The sequence below is a fragment of the Vitis riparia genome, chromosome 18 (genome assembly GCF_004353265.1).
Source record: "Vitis riparia cultivar Riparia Gloire de Montpellier isolate 1030 chromosome 18, EGFV_Vit.rip_1.0, whole genome shotgun sequence".
NCBI lineage: Eukaryota > Viridiplantae > Streptophyta > Magnoliopsida > Vitales > Vitaceae > Vitis > Vitis riparia.
In genome coordinates, this window is record NC_048448.1 from 6,205,945 (window position 1) to 6,221,561 (window position 15,617).

Below are 15,617 nucleotides of genomic sequence, written 5' to 3' on the forward strand. Positions count from 1 at the left end.
GTCCTAGTAGATCACTTCCCCATGCACCAGTGCCTGTAGATGACAGATTCCCACCAGATGCATTAAGGAGTAGGTGGAGAGTTCCCTTATCTCATACAGACACTCCTCATCATGTGTTGGTCATATACAAAGATGAGTTTGATAGACAATGATCTGATCAGGTTTGGGCTAAATATTAGTATTCTTTAACAAGATTATTAATATTAATAATATAATTTAAACTTTATTAAATACATACTAAGATTTGAATATATAAGGTATTATGGCAGGCTTACACAGATGATATACTAGCGTTGTTTCCAAACATTTGTTTAGCTTATCAGGATATCTGGCGGACGATGTCACCACTTATTTTTTTTTTATATTATTGAGTGGCATCGTTCTGAGCATGTGTTGCGACAGTTTGGACTCATACAGGGTATTTTTTCGACACCTCCTATAGATTCTGACCTTCACTCCATTGATCGACAAGGTCGACCTCAGTTTGATTGGAGGTTGTATCACGACTACGTGGCAGGCTAGGGGGGACCACATTGTCATTGCGGAGCCTATAGAGCCTCATATGGACTACCATGCTCCGTACATGACATGGTATCATCGTATTACACGTCGTTTTATTACACCTATGGATTATTTTAGACTTATGCGGTACCAGGCTATTGCCTTATCTGCCCACTTATTGGTTTGCATCACTTTAATATTATGTACATACTATGTATAATATTTATTCCAACAAATAATTATATATCATTTTATGTGATAGATTGAGACTATGACATCTATCATATCTCGAGGAGGTCATGCATTGGAGGACTCTGATAGTGATGCTTGTCGCATTGGTATTGTTGATATTATTCGTATGGCCACTGATGTTATGTGTATTATTCGGGAGGATTATCGTCTCCCACATGTACAGCATGGAGGAGATAGGTCACCAACTCAGTCGATAGTTGCTCGACCACCATTTGTTCGAGGTCGATCGACATCTCGAAGGAGAGGTAGATATAGTAGTTGTCAGCCCATCACATCGTCAGTAACAACATCATTACAGCCCTCTACCTTTTTATCCTCACAATTAGTACAGTCACCCATTTCTTCAGACGTACCATTAGTGCAGCACCCTACTTATTCAGACCTACCATCAGTGCAACTCTTTACCTCTTTAGACCCACCATCAGTACAATCCCCTACCTTTTTAGACCTACCTCCATTACAACCTTCTACCTCTTCAGACCCACCATCAGTGCAGATTGACACATCTACTCAGCTAGATTTATTGCCAGCCATTCCGAGGGGTAGGCGGGGCCTACGTCGACCTAGATTGCTACCTCCACCACCACCTTTATTTCCAACTCCAGCCCCATTATAAACAGATGTTATTCATGTGTCACATGCAGTACCTACTATAGTTAGAGAGAAGTGTTCAAAAAGGAAGAGAGTACCAGTTACACATAGGTTATCTCATTGTGAAGGCATGTGAGATTATATATGTTTTTTATTTTCCACTATATTAATGTTTAGTGGATATTTTTTGTGACTTTAATTAAACTATTAAAAATTACATTTTGTAGTAGACTTTTTGTAATTAATTTCATTAACTAATTTTGTAAAAAAGTCTATATATAACAACTACAACTTAAGAGTATACTATTATTTCGATAAAGATAAATTGTCATAATACAAATAAATTAATATATTAAAAAACAACAAATTAAAATTTTAAATTAATAAATTATACAATTTTATATATTATTTATATGTTATATAAATTTATTATTTTAAGATTATTAATTTATTAATAAATAAAACATTCATTTATAATATCTTCTATTTATTAATTTATATTTGTTAAAGTAATACTAGATTTTTAAGTTTAAATATAAATAATTTATTATTAAAGTATATATTTTTAATTTCAATAATAAATTGTAATTTAATAGTTTTTAATTAAATTTGAAAGTAAAAAAAAATTATAATTCAAATCTCAGTTATCAACTGCGGCTTAAAAGTATATTATTATTCGATAAAGATAAATTTATCATAATACAAATAAATTAATATCTTAAAAAACAACAAATTAAATATCTTAAATTAATAAATTATATAATTTTATATATTATTTATATGTTATATAAGTTTATTATTTTAAGATTATTAATTTATTAATAAATAAAATATTCATTTATAATATCTTCTATTTATCAATTAATGTTTATTGAAGTAATACTAGATTTTTAAATTTAAATATAAATAATTTATTATTTAAATATATATTTTAAATTTCAATCATAAATTGTAATTTAATAATTTTTAATTTAAAAAAAATTTAAAAAACGCAGTTGACAACTACGGTTTTAATTCAAAAATGAAGTCGCAGTTGGTAATTACGACTTTAGTAAAAAAATGAAGGCACAGTTGACAACTACAACTTTAGTTCAAAAATGAATCCGTAGTTGGTAAATGCGGCTTTAGTTAAAAAATGAAGCCGCAGTTGCGAACTGCGACTTTCATTAAAATGACGATAAAAAATATTTTTTAATGACATAGCGCTTATGGTGGCACCAAAGAGGCCAATTTGAACATAAGTTTCAAAAAGTGGTTAGATGTTACAAAATTTTTTTTAAATGGTTCATTTTGACCCAAAACTCTTATTTTCCTGTATATGAAGTTTTAAAAATAAGTATAAATTATTTTGTAATTAAAAAAAAAAAAAACAGTAGGAAAATTGGAAAACCCTAAACCCTCCGACGCCTCGTCCTCTCCTCTGGAACACACCTCCACACTCCTTCTTCCTCAAGGCCACAGCATCTGCAGTATTTCCTCCACGACGACTGGATTTTGCACTTAAAAAGGCTCGTGCTCTGTCACGATTTCTCTCGGCTAAGACTTCGAGATCGATCATAAAATCCTGTTGTTAGGGTTTAGTAAATCCAGAACTCAGGTTCTTCTTTCTCCTTGTCCCTATCGTTTTTTTCGCAATTCCTAGGTCTTATATTTATTTACATATATGTTAACGTTTGGTGCTCAATGGCTTTTGGATTGCAGCGGTGGCTTCTGAGGTAGCCATGGAGGAAGACGCGAAGAACAATGAGATAATAAGGAAGTAAGTTTGGGATTTCGATTTCGTGGGTTAGTTCATTTTCGTTTTTAGTGATGGATTTGTTATTACTATATGATTCAATTGGTTTGTTAATTTCTGGGTATAGAGAAGCTTCTCAGTTAGCTGCAGTGTTGAAAGAGATGAAAGAAGGATTGGATGCAGTGAGGGGGAAAGTGCAAGCTCTTACAGCAAAGGTATTGGATTCTTTGAGCGACGATTCCCAAATTCATGTTTTTTTTTTGCCAGGTTATGCTACATTATTTTTTGAATCTGTCATGCTCTGCTGCCAAATCAATGGTGGCATGTTACTCATTTAGTACTTTGAAAAAGTATATACAGTTTTAATCCTCGACAACTTCTTGTTAAATTTTATGATACAAATAAATTATTCTGCTTTCTTCTTCCCTGCAAACTCTTCATATTGTTCCTGTTTTGGGATTGAAAAAGTTGTCCTATCTCCTTCTGTCCTTATTTTAATGGATTATACGTCTGATATATTAGGTGAAAGCAGATCATTTTCCAACCGCAGATGGGATGAGCTATCTTGAGGCAAAACATTTATTGCTCATAAACTATTGCCAGTCGCTTGTCTATTATTTACTTCGAAAGGCAAAGGGTTTCTCGATTGAAGGACACCCTGTCGTTCGGAGCCTTGTAGAGATGAGATTATTTTTGGAAAAGGTTTGCATGCAAATGGATCTGGATTCCTCTTCATCAGTCTTTATACCTGATTATGGTTCTTAAGCAAGTTTTCGTGGTTCTTTCATTATAGATTCGGCCCATCGATAAAAAACTTCAGTATCAAATCCAGAAGCTCACAAGGGTTACTGGAAATGCCGTGGAGAAAGTAGGTCCTAGTGAAAAAGATTCAGAAACTCAGAACACAGAGGATTTGTTGAAATATCGCCCAAACCCAGACATGCTGGTTAGCAAGACAGATACGACTTTTGAGGTTAGTCAAGGTGTTAAAGTATCCAAAATACAAGTTGAAGGTTATGCCATTGTGTGTGTGTGTGTGTGTGTTTTCTGCTTTAAAAATCACTTTTCATTGGTTATTGAAAAAAAAAATCTGAATGATTTTGATTTCTAACTCATTTCTGAATTATAGGATGGTGTTGGGCCTGTTGGTGTGTATCGTCCACCAAAGTTTGCACCTACTTCTATGGAAGAGGATAAGATCTCGAAACATGAAAAAAATGCTTTGAGAAAGGAAAAAGAGACTGTAAGACAAGCTAGGCAGAGTACATATGTGAGAGAGCTGATGGATGATTTAGAGGGGAGACCTGAAGAGGTTAGTTCTGGATTGCTGCTATTAGTTTGCTAATCTTGGATGACTCTGTATACTATTATTTTATTATTGACGGTTAACATACAGGTGAGAGAAATTGTTGGAACGGAAAGTAGAGAACTTATCAGATATAAGGAAAAGATGGAACAGCGTGCACGGCAAGAGGAGGAACTTTTTACTCGTGCTCCTCTTACGAGGATGGAGAAAAAGAAAGAGAAACACTTACGGAAGTCGAGAAATGGGTATGTACCATATAATTTCAAATTTGCATGTAGTTGGTGTACTAAACTCTACCATCAGTTGTCTGGTAAATCATTTGAACAATCTGATGAAACTGGATACCTAGTACTGTGAAGAAGTTTTAACTTATGGTTGTTTATACCTCAGGTTGCTTGGTCTGACCGACAGTTTTTATGATGAAATCAAAACTTTACCTTTAGAGGAAGATTTTGGCGAGAAAATGACAGGTTTCAATAACAGTAGCAGTGGAGGGAGAAAATTTAAGAAGCGTAAGGTATATTGAATTGAATTGAATCTATAGAGAATGATCATATGGCATTGATTTCCTGCATTCAATGGTTTTGAATATTCTTTTGAGGGTGCTTCAAAATTTACTTTTACTGATAAACTATATAGACAGCTTGTTTGCTTGTGTTACATTTTTTTACCATGCATGTGACCTCTTTAAGTTTGTTTAATATGTCATATAAATACATGGAGATGTTCAAGCTTTTGGATAGACTGGGTAATAAATTCTTTGTCCATTTACAGAGGAGACATTAAGGAGAACAAACTCATATGTGGGCATGGAGCAATTGGATCATGCATGGCAGCCTTGGAGGCCTCTGGTAGGGGAAATGAATTAAAGACTAAAATGGTCCTGTAAAATATACCAATGACATCCAGGGGATCCTTCTTTATTTTTGACTATTTTTTAGTAGTGAATTGCATTGCTATTCAAATCCTGATGCTGGTTTGGATCTAAATCCATACCAGGACTTCAGATGTGAGATTGTTTTTGAGGATGAAATTTTGTTATCCATTTATACCAAGTTTTGAATGCCCAAGTGAGGTGCATTCTAGCACCATTGAGAGTGTGCTTGTTTGCCTCATTTTTAGCCTATTCATTTGAATTCCAAGTTTTTTTCTTTTTCTTTTTAGCCCACATTCCAAGCAAATGCTAAAGCTGCTCATTTGACGTTGAAAGATAACTTCTGTCATCATCTGATTATATTAGATTCTAAAAGAAATCAGAAAAGATGTACTTAAAAATGTCTTTAGTCATTAGAGAACTTTAAATAAAATTGCAATTATAAGTGGATTTCAATTAATCTATAGATTGAGGTATTTTGATTCTCATGGCAAAAGTTGTTTTTAAAAACATTTTTTTTAAATGAAAAAGCAAATGCTTTTTTGGATAAGTTGTTTTTAAAAATAATTTTTTTTATTTTGATTTTATTTAAAAAGATATTCAACTTATATAACATAGACTAAATCTAATCCAATTTTTATTAAAAAAACAAATTATTTTGTAATTACAAATAAATAGGTTTTAATAAATATGAATATTAATATTGCAATAAAATTATAATTTTTTTTATAAATATTATAAAAATATGGATATTAACATTTTCATGCAAGTACAATTGATTGATTTTGTTAAAAATAAATACTAATAATTTAACCTTAATAATTGCTAATATTATTTTATTTTGAGTGAACTTAAAAATAAATAAAGTTTAAAGTTTTGAAGTGTTAATGAGTTAATTTTTATATTATATGCTCATTTTTAGCACTCAAGTAAAAATATAGGATTCTGAAAAAATTTTAATCTGTAATTGATTAATGAGTATTTTGAATTCCGAGTTATTATTAAAAATTAGAAGATTCATTAAAGAATTAAAGCATTAATTATATGTCTCACTTAATTTAGAGTTGATTTATTTAAGTGAAAAAAATCAAAAGATATAATTATGTATATGGTAGAAATAGTAAAATTATAGCTCATATGGATTTTGATTTATTATATTGTTGTAATTATATATACATATATATAGTTACTATTTATGTTTTAAACTATTTTTAAAAATTACTACTAATGCCAATTCAATGCATTAAGTTTTACTTAATGTAGAGTTTATTTACTTAGTGAAAAAATTCATATATAAGATTATATGTAAATAAAAAATTAGCAAATTAATTCAAAATGAATTTAAGTTTGATTGATTTTGAGTTCTATGACTTTTTATTACTAATTGAATTAGTATTTAAATTTATTTTTAAAATTAATAAAAAATCAGAAAAACATTAATGGTCATATTGGAAATTTTTTGTATTGATATTGAGTGGTAGAAAGAGAATGAAAAAAAAGAAAGATACTGCGTTCTATTTTTTTTTTTTAGTTTTTATTTTATTTTTCCATGTTCTTTTATTTAAAAAAAAAAATTGAAGAAAACAATTTCTATTTATTCTTAAAAACCTGTTCTATATTTTTATTTGTTCTTAAAAATTGTTTTTAAAAAACAACCAAACAATGTTATAAATGTTTAAAAACAACAATTTTTTGTTTTTAAAAATAGGACATTATTTTTAAATCACATGATTAAATAAACTTTTATTATTTAGCCAAAAAAAAACCTCTCAAATATCTTAAATAAAAAAAAAACAATATGCAGTTTGAGAGCCTTTTTTTTTTTTTAATAAAAAAAAAATTAAACTATATTAATATTATTCTCAATTTATTTCTTTATCCTCGGTCATTCCATTGTTACATGACATTAAAAATAAAAACAAATAATGATTCCAACACAAAAATTGGAATCATCAAATTCATTATTGTTCAAGGAGCAATGGGAATAGTAACAAATATTCATTCCCATTACCAAACATGACCTTCAAGGTAAAGAATGATGTGGCAGTATTTACAATATTATAATGAAATTCAATCAAAATATCATCTTCTAAGTAAATACTTCAGCAATTCAAAGGTCTTGCTTGGCAGGCTGAGGTATGTTGTATAGAAGAAGGCCCAACAGGAGAATCACACCACCAAAGAGGAAAAAGGGACTCAAGCTGGCACCTTGTGGGAGATATGGCAATGGAAGGCTAAGAACATAAATTGAAATTGGCACTGCAACGTACAATAGAGCACCCATTAACCAAAAAACATATAGAAACATGCACTTGAAAGCACATGGCCAGAGTCGAACAAATTACACCTAGCGTAATATTGCCATCCTCACACCACTTATGGAGGACCAAAGACTTTGGATCGCACCACTACGTCCTTATTGCATGCATTTCATGCCTACCTATCAACTTTATGACTGGATTTTCTTTCTAATAATTTTTTTTCTTTAATGGAACTTAAATAGCACTATTTACATTATGTAATTTGAATGAGTTTGGTAATGATTTTAACATTTTTAATACTTGAAAGATAAAAATTTTCAAGTATTAAAAATGTTAGAAACGCTTCCTATAATCACTGCCAAACGCACTTTTAGAATGCGTTTGATAGTGATTTTAGAAAGTGTTTTCAGTATTTCTAATACTTGAAAAATAAAAAATTTCAAATATCAGAAAAATTATAAACACTTCTTAGAATCACTATAAAAAACACTCTAAGAGTGCGTTTGACAGTGATTCCAGGAAGTGTTTTTACCATTTCTAATACTTGAAAATTTTTATTTTTCTAGTATTAAAAAAATTATAAATACTTTCTAAAATCACTACCAAACGTGTTATCCTGTTTCTCAGTGTTTGAGAGAGAGAGAAAGTGAGAGAGAGAGAGAGGGAGCAGACCTGATGCCATTGCAGCAAGAGTAGAAACTACTGCAGAGGAAATTTTTACTAGATTAAGCAATGATATGTTGAAAGCTATATTGGTAGCCAAATAAAGCAGGGGCAGCAATGGAGCTCCATCACAACCTGAAGCAACAAGCCACAAATGTAGAAGTGATAAGAATGACTTAGGATATACAACTGTAGAACGCATTAAATCTGGGTAGTTTGTTGTATTTTTGGGAGCATTCATCATCCTCCTTCTGTATTTATTTATCCTTAATTTAATACATTTGTTGTTTTTGATAAAAAAAAAAAAAAAAAAACACATTAAATCTGTTGTAGGGAGGGAATCAGGAGCTATTCGGAATGCCCTCTACTAGAGGTTTTATTCCTCCATTTTATCATATATGTATAAAATTAGGTCCTCAACAAATTATGGTGCACATTAAAAATGTTACACAGATAGCATTCTACTTTAATGAAATGTATTCCAACTTTCCAAGATAAGAAAGCTTACCTGGTATATTGGATCCAATATTCAAAAAGCAACCAGCACCAGCTTTTAGGTATGAAGGGAGCTGTGGAAAAGGTATACCTCTGAAGTTTGACAGCAAAGGCAGAAGGAGAAGCACAAAAAGAGCCTACATGTCAAATAAAGTGTTAAAACTCCACACTGGAGAATGCTCAAAGAATTCCACATCAAACAGGCATTTATGATTTGTGGTTTTGTTGGCATCCAATAAGATGATTATATGACCAAAGGGCCCTGCTAATGGGAGGAATCAATCAGGACCAGGCATGCAAATAGCACTTTCAGAATTTATTTATTTATTCAAATCCCTGATAAGTGAAATGGCAAAATTAGCTAAAAACAACAAAACAGGGCCAAAAGCCATGAAAAATCTAGCAGCATCAGCAACAAATTTGACACTAGAGGTTCAGTGGCAACCATAACATATTTGACACTACAAGCATACATAACTCAAGGATGATAACAAAAATTACTTCAAGGGTTATAGTAGTATCACTTTCATAACAACCAATGCTAAAATACGACCATATATTGACTTTTCTAGACATAAGTAACTGCACTACTTGGAAAGTTATGGGGAAGGAGGGTAGTGAGTACCCTATCAAGCCATATGAATATTACCTGGAATCCGGATCCAAAAGAATTGACAACAAATATGTCAAGAAGCTTCCCCTGTATGTTGATAAGGGGATTGATTACACACATGCACAATAACTTATCAACAGGAAAATGGATTATAAGGCTAGAAAAAGTTTACCATACCTTAAGCCGGGTTGCAGCATCAACAAAAACAAATTCCTGTTCAACATTGATTATGATTATTTTGCCCACACAAGGTACCATTAAAAATATTACTATTGTCCATTGCTATAACCTTGATAATAGATGCACCAGCTTGGAATGCACTTGAAGCTATCATTAATGCTGGCCATATAAACTCAATTCCTGACAGCATTTGATCACCATTTGACCCACTGCAGTTATGAAACACATATAACTAGTTTAAATCCACTTCACTGCAACTGAAAAGGGTAGCTACACATATTTGTAAGCATACAGTCATACTTTAAAAATTCGTTTTTGAAGGCCAGGCTCGACACACCTCACAGACCAGCACATTTCACCATTGCTTCTCTATAACCAACCAGAGACAATAAGTACCTTCTGGGAAAGCACATGATAAAATGCAAATAGGAAATTGGAATTCCATTTTACTTAATATCAGCACCATTCAGGGCACGATATTCACCAAAAACCGAGTACATGAATTTACTGAAACTTAATCACTGAGATCTGTTAGATACAAAATTTTAAGAAAAGTAGTGCATGTACCATGATAGTTCATGACAATTCCTATTTTGGAAACTTCTCACCACTATCATGCAAAACTCTGAAATCAGAAGACAGCGTAGTTGTAGATTTTCCAACAAATCTGGACAGTGAAAGCTCGGAAACCATTGGAGGAAAATATGATAACAAAACAAAAATGAGAAAATTCTAATGGGGACCCACCAATAAAGGAAATTTTGAGATATAAAAAACCAAATAAAGAGTAATAAGCTTACTTCTTGTGAAGTTGAAAATTTGAGACTAGAACGTCAAAAAGAAGTCCAAAAGTTGGTGATTCAGTAAAAGAGAATAATACTATTTGATTTCAGTGACAGATAAAGAACAGTCAGTTTTAGTTAGTTTCCTAACTGCCAAAATTATATTTATAGGAATAGGAATAAAACAAGAACCCAAGTCAAATTACAGAATCCTTCTTAGAAGTAGATTTTTATTCAGACAACTGTCCACCCCAACCCCCCCCCCCCCCCACCCCCACCCCACTCCCTTTTTTTGATAAATAAGAGAATGTATTAAAGAGCACAACTAATGCACAAGAGTACATAGGACGTATGCAATGAACACCAAAAGGCAAAACAAAAATGAGGGGAAATAAAAAAATACTTCCTCCCTCAACAAAACCCCAACCAATCTATATAATTAACCAAAGGCATAGAAGTTTCTGCTAACCTTTGTTCTGATATTTTGCATTTTACTCATCAAGAAACACAAACATCCAGAGGTGTTTATACATAAAATATAAACAAAATGTCCATTTTATCCTAATGCCCGTTATGTCTAATAACAGCTGACATTGCCTAACTTTTAGATTGGCACCTCAACCCTTCAACATAGTAAGGAAAGAGAAGTGTAAAATTCATTGACATGCTAAAAGTTACAGCAGAGGTCCAAAAATTGGAGGAAAAGGAATTGAGATACCTCGCAACAGCGGTTACTACACCAGCAGCTACAAGAAAGCATCCAAGAATTTGATTGAAGGAGTATTTTCTCCCCAAAATAAGAGTAGAAAGAGCCAGCTGCCAAACCAAAAATATCTGCAAGAGAAGGTCCATGGAAACCAACATTGAGGATCAAGGACGGTCAAAAGATATAGCAAGGCACTTCATTAGATTTGTTTACAGATTCTGCAATATTAACTTCATTGAGCATTAATCCAGACTGCAATATAAGCTTCCATATATCCTTTTCCACAAAATTGTTTAATTGGAAAACATGTTTATTGTCAGTGTGCAAGAAATTGCATTTATTAATAGATATGTTAGAAGAAGTAAAACTAACAAAGCTTTATCCCGACTAATTGAGGTCAGCCAAAGAAATTCTTTTCACTATTATGCTATAAGGACATATCTGCTGTTAAACCACATCTTCCTTCACAACCTTGAGGCTTGATCCATATTCTTTTTGGCCATTCTCTATTCCTTGTATCATCTTTAACTTGAATCACAGTGCATTGCTGGTTTTTATTACATTTTCTTTCAATTTATTGCATAGCAAAGACAAATTTAATGTAATCTTATAAATATCAGCAATTAAAAGAGCCAAAAGAGGAAAAGAAATATCAAAAGTCGATATAAATAAAATTGTGGCACATATAGAAAATTTTCGTTATTTGGGGGAGAAAAAAAAGTGTTCTAATACCTGCCCATGATGGCAGATATTCCTTACCAGAGTCCCTGAATCCTGAGTAGTGGGATTTGACAAGTCCTGTTCCTAATCACATATGTCCAAGTACATGGTACGTGGCATGTTGAGAATCCTGTTCCTGATGACATGCATCCAATTGATATGTACATTTATATTCAAATTTAGAAACAAAAAGGGTAAGTAGAGGTGTAAATTTGGTTTGATATTTCAAAGCTCAGGTCTGAATACTCTAGGACCAGATCTGGCCTTCAATTCCAGCCATAGCCTTCTCCCATGGCCAAGTTCACAGTTTATGATGTAGTTCCCTTCTTTCATCTATCACAACACCCCATGACACCCAACCCACCACACACCTCTCCTGTCCCCAACCCCAAAAGTCTTCTTCTCTTTTCCTTTTCTAAAACTCAACTGCAAATTCCCTCACGAGCCCAGCCCAAAAGCCTTAAAGACTATGATTGGTCTGATTGAGACTACCCCTTTTGAGTTCAAACCTGTATAACACCAATCTAATAACCAAGTAATTTAAGGCAATTAGAAATTGAAAGGAGGAGCAACAGCAAGTCCCAATTCTGAAGGATACGAAGAAAAGAATGACTCACAACCACTAAAGAAAACTAAATTCATTCCTTTTAGCAATCTTGTTCTAGACTATTTCATACAATTAAGATTACCTGATTCAATAAGGGTATAGCTGGTCCAGGAAGCATAGCTGTAAAAAACACATAATATTCAGTATAAAGGCCCAATCAGACACAAAGAAAAGAATTTGGGGCATGGTTGGTAGTGCAAATGAGAACTGCTTTCTGTTTAAAAAAATAGACTTAATGAAAATGAAAGAAAAACGAATTAATTGTATAAATATAATACCTGCAGAAGCCATCCCAGAAGCAACACCAAGGGCTTCTAGAATACCGATTGCCATAAAACGTGATTTTGGAAGGGCTATCATTTCATCCGTTACAATCCCCGCACGATACCGTATATATAGTATAGAAAAATAAATAGCCACATACCTGGGCATCATACAACCGTACTTGTCAGACTTCTAAAAGCATTACAGACCAAGCAACTGACTAAATATCTATATATATCGAAGTCCAAAAGGAATGAACTATGAAAAAAAAAAAACATATGATAATGGTATCACATTTTTTTTCTTCATGAAAAAGGGTCCACATGATCCCTGATATGCTTTCATTAGCTCCATTTCCAACTAAAATTACTTCCTATTCAATATTTCTTGTTGAAACTACGAACTTATGATTCTAGAGTTTGGAATAAAGGAAAAAGATAAGAACGAAAATGAAAAAGATGAAATTTACCCGAAAGTAGTGAACTGGGCTAAAAAGAATGGGTATTGCTCCAGAGGAACAAGAGCAAGCTTGTAAAACACGCGATTGACAACCGCCAAAATTACAGTGATTGCGGAGCAGACGATTACTAGTCCGGTGTTGGAGGATGAAGTTTGGGAATTGTCGGCGGATGCGCGGACTCTGAAGTTGGGGGTTTTCGGTGAATTGTGACTTGAAACTCCATGGAGGGGTGATCTGGAAGGAAAATGAAGATGGTATCTAGGGTTTTGAGAAATATGCATTGAAATTAGAGGAGAGAAGGGTGAGAGATGGGCGGTGTAGGTATGAAGAGTTAAGGGTTTAGGAGGAATGACATGGAAACGGACGCAGGACACCGCGCACGAGAAGGCCATGACAGGAGACAGCGGTTGCGGCGGGTCGTCCAAAAGGTTGAAACTCCCAACTCTGCAACTGCCACTACTCCTACCTCCTTTCAACCCCTCTCAAATGCCGCATCACCTATAAAAGAAAGTTTAAAAAAGGAAACTTCTCAAATAGGCTGTGCTGAGAGCTTTGACCCAAAAGACACGTTTTAAAAAAAAAAATCCATAACCCATTTCTAAAATAATGCACAATCTAATATGTCTTAGCCACGTAAATTTTTTAAAAACAGTCAAAACCCGTAGTCACCAACCACGGTTTTAACTTTAAGTTTAAAACCGTAGTTGGTGACTACGACTTCAACTTTCCTTTACCTTTTCCCCCTTTCCCGATTAGGTTTATTCATTTTCCCAGTTATCTTTCTTCTCTTTAGGGTTCGTCTCTTTAGGGTTTCATCCTTCCCGTTGCATCCTTGGCTCAAATTCAAAGTTTGGAAGTCATTAGTTAGGTAAGATTTATGAGTTTTTCAGTTTATCGTAAATTTTAATTTTTTTTGTAAATCCGTTTGGTTTTCACGTTGTTGTTGTTGTTATAGATGTGTTTGGGTTCTATTTGGTAAAGATGTGCTTGATATATTTTTTTTTTAATTTTGATTGTGAGCTTATCATAAAGAAAAAAGGGTTTTTTGGTAAGAAAACGGATATGGAATGGGGGCCATCATGGATTTTTTTTTGTTAAAGATACCAAAAATGGAGGGGACCACTGTAAAAAACTCAAAAAATGAACGAGAGGAACGGTGAGTTTTGTTATAGGAATATAATAAATAGGAGTACTCCACTTTTCAAGGGTTAGGTTTATCTTAAGCTAGGAGATTTCTTATTCCTCACAATTGGACATCTTCATGAACCTAGTGATGAAAAGGATTTATGTGAAGGCTTGAATTTTGGAAGACTTTTCTTCTTGCACCGGGTCCTTAGAACCTGACACCCCAATCCAACAACATGAGCTTCAAAGTAAAGTAACCACGTAAAGAATCGAACAGAAATTAAGTAGTTATAGGACTTCCCACAGATGAGTTAATCGTATTGCAAGGCTTCCTACAAAAGATATTTAATCTTACTGTAAATTTCGGACCACTTGAAAATCAAACAAAAGAATATTTATCCTAAATAGCCAAAAATAAAATTAAGAATGAATCTGTATTTTCTCAAAGTTGGGATCTACAGATGAATATTTGGGTTGAATTCAACCTTCCTTAATAGAGAGCTAGACCTTTCCAAGTGGTTCAACACCCTAAAAAATTCATTTTCGTGTGCCATGGTTGCATTAAATACTCAAATTATTATATATATATATATATATATATATATATATATATATATATATATATATATATATATATATATATATATATATATATATATATATATATTTATTTATTTATTTATTTATTCAAACTTTAGCTACCTCTTTGGATGTGTTCTTGAAGGGTTTGGAACTCCATGCCCTGTTAATTTTGCCCTCTCTTAGTCTTATGTGGCCAAAACACCCAGCCCAAGTAAAGGACATGCAAAATTCAGATATCTTAATCAAGCTAAGCAAGTTGCATATGGTGCTCCTTTGGTACCTATATCTTCTAGTTTCATCCATTGTATTTGTATGGACATGACATGATATGAGTGTTTGTATGAGATCCTTATATGATACTCCTATTTTGCATTAAAGCAAGTCATTTGATTTTAATTAATTTATTTATGTTTTCAACTTTCTTAAAAAATAAGGGTTAATTTCATTCGTTTTCTTAGAAGTTTTAGTTAAGTACATTTAATCCTTATTGGTTTAAAATTTGATCAAATATCTCCCTTATTTTTCTCGTTTATTATTTTCAGTCACCTCTTCTCTTATTAAAAAATAAGTATTATTATCAGTCACCTCTCCTCTTATTTAATGAAATTTCAAATCAATGGGGATAAAGTGTATTTAGCCAAATCCTGTGAGGATGTGAGTGAAATTAACCTTAGAAGATAATTATATTAAAATTTTGATTTTGTTGGTAGTGTATTTTTATGAAAATATTTGGGAATAAGAAACAAATGATAAAAATAAAAGCAAAAAAAATAAAAATAAAAACAGAGTTCTCATTAAAAATATTTTTGTTTTTTTAATGATGTTTAATTAAATATTCTATAGTTTTTCCTTCTATTTATTTATTTAAACTTCAGCTACCCCTTTGGATGTGTTCTTGTT

At 32.5% G+C, this 15,617-nt stretch overlaps 2 protein-coding genes across 3 annotated transcripts; one reads left to right on the plus strand and one right to left on the minus strand.

The window, feature by feature from the left end:
* Positions 1–2,725: 2,725 nt before the first annotated feature.
* LOC117906096 (neuroguidin-like) lies at positions 2,726–5,500 on the plus strand. The gene is made up of 9 exons (XM_034819045.1): positions 2,726–2,941; positions 3,046–3,103; positions 3,207–3,294; positions 3,602–3,781; positions 3,873–4,052; positions 4,209–4,391; positions 4,476–4,630; positions 4,776–4,902; positions 5,160–5,500. The coding sequence occupies exons 2-9, from the start codon at positions 3,066–3,068 to the stop codon at positions 5,169–5,171; spliced, it is 963 nt and encodes a 320-aa protein (XP_034674936.1). The 5' UTR covers positions 2,726–2,941; positions 3,046–3,065; the 3' UTR covers positions 5,172–5,500.
* Positions 5,501–7,152: 1,652 nt separating this feature from the next.
* Positions 7,153–13,490, minus strand: LOC117907746 (protein CLT2, chloroplastic). Of its 2 annotated transcripts, XM_034821393.1 has the most exons (10): positions 13,020–13,489; positions 12,565–12,710; positions 12,369–12,406; positions 10,972–11,087; positions 9,581–9,680; positions 9,469–9,504; positions 9,328–9,378; positions 8,692–8,815; positions 8,193–8,318; positions 7,153–7,518 (listed from the first exon to the last, which is right to left on the minus strand). In XM_034821393.1, the coding sequence occupies exons 1-10, from the start codon at positions 13,400–13,402 to the stop codon at positions 7,370–7,372; spliced, it is 1,269 nt and encodes a 422-aa protein (XP_034677284.1). In that variant the 5' UTR covers positions 13,403–13,489; the 3' UTR covers positions 7,153–7,369. The 2 variants fall into 2 exon arrangements, with proteins under 2 accessions (XP_034677284.1, XP_034677285.1); XM_034821394.1 differs by lacking the exon at positions 9,328–9,378 and having other exon boundaries at positions 13,020–13,490.
* Positions 13,491–15,617: the final 2,127 nt, after the last annotated feature.